The sequence below is a fragment of the Budorcas taxicolor genome, chromosome 19 (genome assembly GCF_023091745.1).
Source record: "Budorcas taxicolor isolate Tak-1 chromosome 19, Takin1.1, whole genome shotgun sequence".
Taxonomy (NCBI): domain Eukaryota; kingdom Metazoa; phylum Chordata; class Mammalia; order Artiodactyla; family Bovidae; genus Budorcas; species Budorcas taxicolor.
Window position 1 is genome coordinate 44,305,566 of NC_068928.1, and position 7,998 is coordinate 44,313,563.

Genomic DNA, 7,998 nt, shown 5'->3' on the forward strand with positions numbered 1-7,998 from the left:
CCCCAGGTGGCGCTACCCCAGAGCAGGTGGGCAGCGCATCCGAGCACGGGGAGGAACACGCTGAGGCCTCTCCCCGACACCTGCTGGGGCGGGCTGGTGGGTAGGGTGGGCAATAAACAATCCTACTGTACAAATATACAGTGTGGGCCGGGGCGGGGACCGTCAACGCCGCCTCCCGGGGAACCAGGACAGGGCGTGCTGCACCCGGCTCTGCGGTGAGCCGGCGGGAGGGCTAGCTGCGCCCGGAAGGTGGTGAGGATGGGCCAGGGGCGTCATAGCCGGGAGGGCTGCGAGGGGGTGGACGAGTCATCCTTTATCCCACCCGGAGGGGGAGCCCCGGGGGAATAGGGGATGGAGGAGCTCAATCAGAGTAGATGATGAAGCCGGAGAAGGTGCTGTACTTGTTGCTGTTGCCTCCGTGCGCTTTGCCCCCATCCAGTTTGATGAAGACCTCGTCCCCCGCATCCAGGTGCAAGATCACGCTGTTGCTGGCGTAGTCGTAGTTCTGGTCTGCGTCCTGGGCGATGGCGCTGGCCCGCACCTGTGGGGGTTGGGCCGTTAGGAGAGTAAGGGTAGGTGCGAGAGGGTAGTGGAGGAGAAGGGAGAGAAGCGGGGTCCAGGAGGGAGGGGGGTTGTCAGAGAGAAGGCAGGGAAAGAATCTGAAGGGTCCCAGATCCCCACCTGCAGCACCATCAGGGCTCTCAGCCTGCTTTCCTCCCATCATCCTAGCACTGCCCTTTTGCAATCCTGGCTGTGTGTTTAGGGAGAGGGTTAGAGAGGAGCCTTGGATTTCTAGGGCAGGTGTAATCTGGTTTTGCAATCCTGACTGTGTGTTTAGGGAAGGGGTTAGAGAGGAGCCTTGGATTTCTAGGGCAGGTATAATCTGGGTCTGAATTGGCAGTGTAATTCAGTGTAATCAGCTTCCTTAACTCCCCTAGGTCTCACTGCCTGGCCCACTGAAGTGTTAGCCACTCAGTCGTGTCTGCCTCTTTGTGACCCCACAGACTGCAGCCTGCCAGGCTCTTCTGTCCAGGGATTTCTCTAGGCAAGAATTCTGGAGTGGGTAGCCATTCCCTTCTCCAGGGCATCTTCCCAACCCGGGGATCAAACCCGGGTCTCTTGCATTTCAGGCAGATTCTTTACCGTCTGAGCCACTAGGGAAGCCCCACTCACTGTCTGGCCCATTGAGGACCTCAGCAGTGTCTCCAGAACTCCCCAGCCTGGAACTCCTGCTTGCAGAGAGGAATTCTCTGGACCCCCAAGGGATGGAGGGCTGTCCCCTCTCATTCTTTTCTCTCTCCTTTTAAAAATTTTATATATATATATATATATATATATATATATATATACTTTTTTTTTTGGTCATATGAATTCTTGACTACTAGACAGCCAAGCAAATCCCCCTGTCCTGCCATCCCCCCACCCTCTACTTTATTGCAATAATGATGCTTACATTAGCCACATCCACCCATTCTCATGTCAGTGGCTGGACAGGAGGGTGCCCCTTGGCCTTACAGGTCTAGGCCTGGATCAATACCAGGCTGCTAGTAAGCAACAACCCTAAAACTGAGACCTTCTGTGTGGATTCCTTGTCTGAGGTCCATTCTGTGTCAACTCCCTGTCTGAAGTCCATTCTGGAGTCTTTCAAACAAGAGCAGTGAGATGGAAGGCCTGGGAATCATTTCCCTTCCCAAGGCTCAGGCTGGGCCTGCATCCCACCTCAAGGAGTTGTAGCTACACCTGTGACTATTACCCCATCCCAAGAGGACTTCTGGCTCCTCCGGCGGCATCACCCCCATGGCGGTAGAAGGTGGTAAAAGGAAGTGGATGGGAAGAAAGGAATCATCCCTTCTGAAACCTTACATCCCTCTGTGATCCTCAGTCTGCTCTGATATCCTTGCTGGTCCTTGTTTTGATGGAGGAGGGGAAGGACAGGCAGGAGCATCAGGAGGGGCAGGGGAGCGCCAGCCTTTGGATTTGAAGCCTGACACATCATTGGTGAGGGAGGGGAGCTATAATCATAAGATATTGAGGATGTGGGGTGATGGACACATTCTCTCCAGGCATTCCTTTCCAACTGCTGAGGCCAACACAAGTCCTGAGCCCTCTGATCGGGGGCCTCTCCTGGATAGTCTGAGTGGAGGATGGGCAGAGAGTCTGCACTGAATGGGGTCCTCTCAGCGAGGCTCCTCAACAGCCCCTCTCCATCCTGCCCCTTCCCTGAAGGCAGCACCCCCAAAGGCTGACAGTCAGGGCTGGACAAAGCCAGATCAGGAGAGGGACCCATCCCTCCTCCTGGTCAGGAGGCAGCACTGTAGGTCATCTGTGCCAAAGCTGCTGACTCAGCAACAATGTTGCACCGGAAGGATCCGACTGACATATTTGCGTGCAGTCTGCCATTGAAAGCCCAGATCCTTTCAGCCCCTTCCCACCCCTCAAGCTTTTCTCCTCCAACCTGGGAGGGAATTGTTTGGGGACACTTAGTTGGGCAAACTCCTGGTCCAGCTAAAGGTGAGGGGAAATCAAATGAAGGAGGGATGCCATCTAAGGAGCTCGGTTTCTCTGTTTAGAAAACGGATGAGATCCTGCCTCACCCACTGCCACCATTATAAAAGCCTTTTGATGGCAAAGGAAAAAAAAATTTTAATCTTGATGGGGCTTTGAGCTACCAGGAAAGAGCTGAAAACAAGCAGCCAACTTCTGTATTGTTCCCTGGGCCCTAATCCTGGTGGTATTTATTATTACACATGCATTTCATTATCTTTGCTAATAAATTACTTCTAATAACAATTATTTTTATTACCCAGATTAATTTAGCCTTAACTCATTAAAACAGTGTGCTGCTTAATAGCCAGATCCATTAGAATACAGTCATCTGTCATCAGGAATCTCCTGGTGATGTGACAGGCATCAGTACTGTTATGCTTATGTTTATTATTTATTCATCACCATGATTGTTGCTGTGATTATCCTAATTATCCATGGAGGCAGGGAGAATTAATGCTCTTCCATCCGTAGACGGTGGGGGAGCCAGCAATGGAACCCAGGGGTCCTGATTCTCTGTCCAAGACTGGAAATAGTAGAGGCATCCAGTCCCTCCCGGGGGTCGAGGGGAAGTCTGGGGAGTTCATTTTGTTGTGGAAGTGGGAATGCAAGTCTGGGACTTGTCATGTGGGGGTACGATAGAAGCACCTCCTCAAGGGCTGCCAATAAGTGAAACTGAGGCATTGGTCTGATTAGAGGTCTGGAGTTGGGGTAGGGTAGGGGCCAAGAACCCAGGAAATGTGCCCCTGCCCCCAGAGCAAAGCTGGGGTCTTGGGTATGTAGGTGTGGCTCTCATGGGCAGCCAGCCTGGCCCCTGTGTGCTTTCACACAATGCCTGAGTTCCTACTGTGCCAGGCACAGTGCTCTGTCCTGTGAAAGGCATTAGAGGCCAGAGAGGACAGTGGCAAGATAGGGGGGGGGGGGTGGGCAGAGAGGCCATATCCCCTCATGAGGGAGGCTGATCCCCAGTCAGGTCTTTGCGTACCACAGTCCCCAATTTACACACCCCACCACCTCCCCCATCACTCAGACTCTGGTGTCCAAGTCCCTGCCCATTTGTAATACTCCCCTTCCCACAGGCCCTGACCGTCCCCCCACAGCCCCCCTTCCCTAGCCCGGTGTATCAGTTTCACATTCTCTGGGACACATCTGAACTGTGATCTTAGAAGGAACCGCAGGGAGCTCCTGTCACTCAGGGCACCGGCTCCAGCCTAGAGTCCCTTCCTCAGGCTCCTCAGGTCCCTGTGTCATAATGACCAGGCCTCAATGCCATCTGGCCGTGCAGTGGTGACTCAGAGCTACCCCTAGGGAAAGGGACCCGGCACCAGGCAGGAAGGTGCTGACTCCCCGCTTTCCCCATTTTGCCCAGGGAAGGATCAGGGCCCAGACGCGGCTCTGCTTTCTAGAGGAAATTCTGGAAGTCTCTCTGCAGGCAGGAAGCCAGGAAGGAAAAGCACAGAGCCCAGGGCTGCCCCTAGTCTTGAAGGCATGGGAGGAGCCGGCTCCTCCCTTCTGTTCCCACCCATTGTCCAGCCCTGTCATTTTTGCTCTCTGCTGGCTTAAATGTCCTCTTCCACCTCTGAGCCGGCCTTTCCCTACACTTGACCTTTCATTTTCTCCCTAGCTGTGTCTTCTCCCCTGGATGACTGAGGTTCATCATCCTCTCCCCCAACCAGGTTGGTCTGAGCTAGGGCCCATTGAATCACTCCCTCCAGCCAACACATGAGAACAGGAGTATCAGTGGGCTCCTGGTCTCCTCTCCCTCACAATAATGGCTGGGGCGTGTTATTCTGTGGTTACTGCTGTCTCCCCTGCACAGACCATGTGGTCCTGGAGGGCAAGCAGACTGAACCCCTGGAACCCCAAACCTGGCTCCTACTCGGAGCTCAGAACTAGTGATACGGAATGACTAGTGAGAAGAAATGAGTCTCTTGGACAATCTGGAAGAAGTCACAAAGGATGTGGGGGAGGTCCAGGGCCTATCACCCCACTGTCTGTCTTGGATTTGTGTGTGTGGAATGGGGGCAGGAAACGGTCTGAGTAATTGTTAAAATACTAGGTCTCTGAAACCTCTGGTTAAAGTCACCTCCTCTCTTCTACCAGCCTGTGGTGCCACCTCCTTGTCAGGCTCTGCCAGTGCCCTGCCCCTACTAGAGGGGTAGGAAGAGCCTTTTGAGTCAGTTTCACCTCCCAGTGACTGAAGCAAGTACACCTGCCCCAAGCATCCATCATCTTTGGGGCCTCCTCTTGTCTCACCTCTGGGGCCCTTCAGCACCCTCTTGAGTAGCACAGTAGGGCCCACTGGTGGCCTGGTGACCGCCTCCCTATCCAGGCAAGCTGTGGTCCCAGCCCCCTGAAACCTCGACTTGGTGCCAGCCCAAACTTTCTTTAGGAAAGGAAGAAATTCCACCGATGAAGGTGACATTGTTGAATCCCTTATTGGTGATTGATAAGGGGAATTGTGGGGCTGTCTGCAGAGAGAGTCCTTACTGGATACTGGGGCCTCCCATTTGGTCAAGAATGAAGGACGAAGAGGAGAGACACAGAAAGCCTGACGGACACAAGTGGGAGAGAGACACCCAAGGAATAAAGAGGGGGATTAAACACAGGGGTGGGGGACCAGAAACCAAGGGAGCAACAGATCAGACTGGTAGACACAGGAGAGAGGCAAGCACAAGAGATGGGGAGAGGGGAGAAAGAGGAAGAGGAAAGGGAGAGGCGGAAACAAGAGGGAGGGCAGGCAGGGGAGGGGGGAGAGGGGCAGACTTACAAGCACCTGGTAGGCTTTTAGCTGACTCTTAGGCCTGTCCTTTCCCCACCCCTAAATGGGGTCCACCTCAGGCAGGGCTGCAGTGGAAGGGTTCCAGCAGGACCTTGGGTCTCAGTCACAGGAGATTCCCTCCCAACTCCCACTAAAGCTTTAGTTCTGATCCACACAGGCACCTGCTTCCACAAGGATGCTCTGCTTGACTACTGCAGGGGCCCCAGGTCTCCTGTGGTCTGGGAGCACTGGGAAGGGAGGGGGGATCAAAGCGAAAGGAGCTGGGTAAAACTGTCACCCTGGAGCAGGATTAGGTCAAGATTGGTCCGGGGCAGCAGTTCTAAGGAGAACACCAGACATCGATGGTCCCAGGTACCAAAGACCTCATGAGGTTGGTGCCTGCCGCTCTGGTCTCTCTGATGGGGACAGGGAAGGAAGAGGATCCCCTGACACCCCAGAAATCAGGAATTGCAGCTGGCAGGCAAAGAGGAGGGGGAGTTTCCACCTCTTTGTCCTGCCTCAGAAGGAAAAACTTTTCCCTTCTGGCCATCTTTTTTGGGCACTTAGCTCTGACACAGTGGCAAGGGGCCGCGCAGTCCCGGGTTTTGCAGAGGGTGGCAGATCTGCCCAATGGTCCCTTCCTAAGGGCGGGGGATGTATTGTAGCTAAGGCTTTGTGCGCTTGGCTCCCTTTGCCTTTGTGCGCAAAACATCTCCTACAGCTCGCCTTCTCCGCTTGCGCGCCTAGCGGTGCGCCCAAGCGCCCGCGGGCGCAGACGCTGCCTTTCCCCCAGAGCCCATCCTGATCCGGCCCCTCACCGCTAGCTGGTATCAACCAGAATCCTAGCTCTGAGATGCTGTTTCCCACGGGCCAAGCCTCCAAGGGCCAGTCCGCGCGGCCTGCGCTCTGATTATTAGTTGGATGTGTTTCCCGCATTTCCGTGCCGCAGGTGCCCAGCAGCACTTGCCTTGGAGCTGGCGCCCAGGAGCCGAGGAATCAGGGGTGCCCACTAGCCTGGATCATCCCCGCCTGTAATGTCTAAGCCGCTCCGGGTCTCCATCTGCGCCCGTCCGTACCCGTGGGCCCCGGGCTCCCTGGGTGCCCTGCCCCCAGGCCAGCCCCATGCCCCCGGCGGGCCCACCTGGCCGTTCTTGCAGAGGTCCGCCCACATACTGGTGCCGTCGCCGCCGCGCATGAGGACGTGGTAGGTGAAAAAGTAGGTGCCGGGAATATTGCACGTAAACTTGCCACTGGTCGCGTCGTAGTTGTTGCCGAGGTTGGTGACCACGTCGTCGAACTTGAGCACCTCGTAACCCTCGTGAGGATTCTTGAGGCCGGCGTAGAAGGCCACGCGCGGCACCGTGGTGTAGGTGGCCGTGCTGATGGCGCCGCTGCCCCCCGCGCCTGGCAGCCCGGGAGGGCCGGTCTTGCCCGGCTCACCCTTCTCCCCGGGTGGCCCTACAGGACCCGGAGGACCTGGGTCCCCGGGGGGCCCAGGGGGGCCCGGCTTGCCTGTGCGTCCCGGTTTCCCCTGGGGGCCCTGCACCAGCGTGGAGGGCGGGGGCGCGCCGCTCTGCTCGCTTAGGGCGTCGCCGCCGTCGGGCCGCGCGCCGGCGCCGGGGCCCCGCGCGGGGTAGGGGTCGCACACCATGCGGCAGGTGCCCAGCATCTCATAGTGGCCATCCGGGCCTCCCGAGCTCACCAGCACGGGGATGAGCACCACCAGCACCAGCAGCATCACCACGCCCGCGGCGGCCGCCAGCAGAGTCTTCCGGCCGGCGCGGAGCCTGGGGAGCGCCGGGCCGCCCGGCCGCGCCGTCGGGGCAATGGTGCCGGCGGGCGGGGGGCGCGGGCGAGGCGCCCGCGCTCAAGGGCGGTCCGGCTGGACTGCGGGCATGGGGCCGGGCCCGGGGCGCCGCGCTGCGCTGGATGCGCTGCCGAGCCCAGCCGCCGGCTCCTGCCTCGCGCCTCCCTCCCGCTGCGCGGCCGAACTGAGCGCAGCGGCCGCCGCCTGCTGCCGATTCCTCCCGCCTCCCTGTGCTGGAACCACCGCCCCCTCCGCGCGGTCCAGCCCCGCCCGCTCTGCGCCGCGAGGGGTGGGGCTGAAGGCTGGGCCGGCGCCTAATTGGGTCGTGAGATGTGTGACTCCGCCCACTTAGAGGGGCGGCGCCCGGGGCGGGGCCGCCGGATAGAGGGCTGGAGCCAAGGCGAGCAAGAGACTGAGCGTCGGAGACGGAGAGGGGGCTAGAGTCAGGGACGCAGGAGAGGCTCCCCTAGAGAAAGTGAGAGTAGGGACTAGTGGAAGAGGGGGCCCTAGGGAGAACTAGAGAGCCCCGAGGGTGACTAGGAGAGGAGAGGCCTCGAGGGTCTGGTATGCAGAAAACCGAGAGAAGCAGAGAGAGGCGCGAGGGGCCACTGCCCGCAGGAGGTGGGGGCTGCAGTAGGGCGCCTCGGTCTTCAGGGGACAAAGAGCGATTGAGAGGAGGACGGAGAGAGCAGCAAGAAGGAAGGACAAGGAAGCGTGTTATGAACGGGGAGAAGAGGGGAAGGCAGGAGGGCGTCGATGGGCCGAGTCTGCACTCAGGTCTCGCAGATCCCCCTTTTGGGAGATGGGGGTGGGCCGGTACGCCTGTCAGGGTGCCCACAGAATTCCAAGTACTAACCGCAGCTGCTCCCTCCTCCTTTTTTGGGGG

At 58.0% G+C, this 7,998-nt stretch overlaps 1 protein-coding gene across 1 annotated transcript; it reads right to left on the minus strand.

Moving 5' to 3' along the window:
- Positions 1-361: 361 nt before the first annotated feature.
- Positions 362-7,043, minus strand: C1QL1 (complement C1q like 1). Its single transcript, XM_052658548.1, has 2 exons — positions 6,447-7,043; positions 362-541 (listed from the first exon to the last, which is right to left on the minus strand). The coding sequence occupies exons 1-2, from the start codon at positions 7,041-7,043 to the stop codon at positions 362-364; spliced, it is 777 nt and encodes a 258-aa protein (XP_052514508.1).
- Between the last annotated feature and the right edge of the window lie 955 nt (positions 7,044-7,998).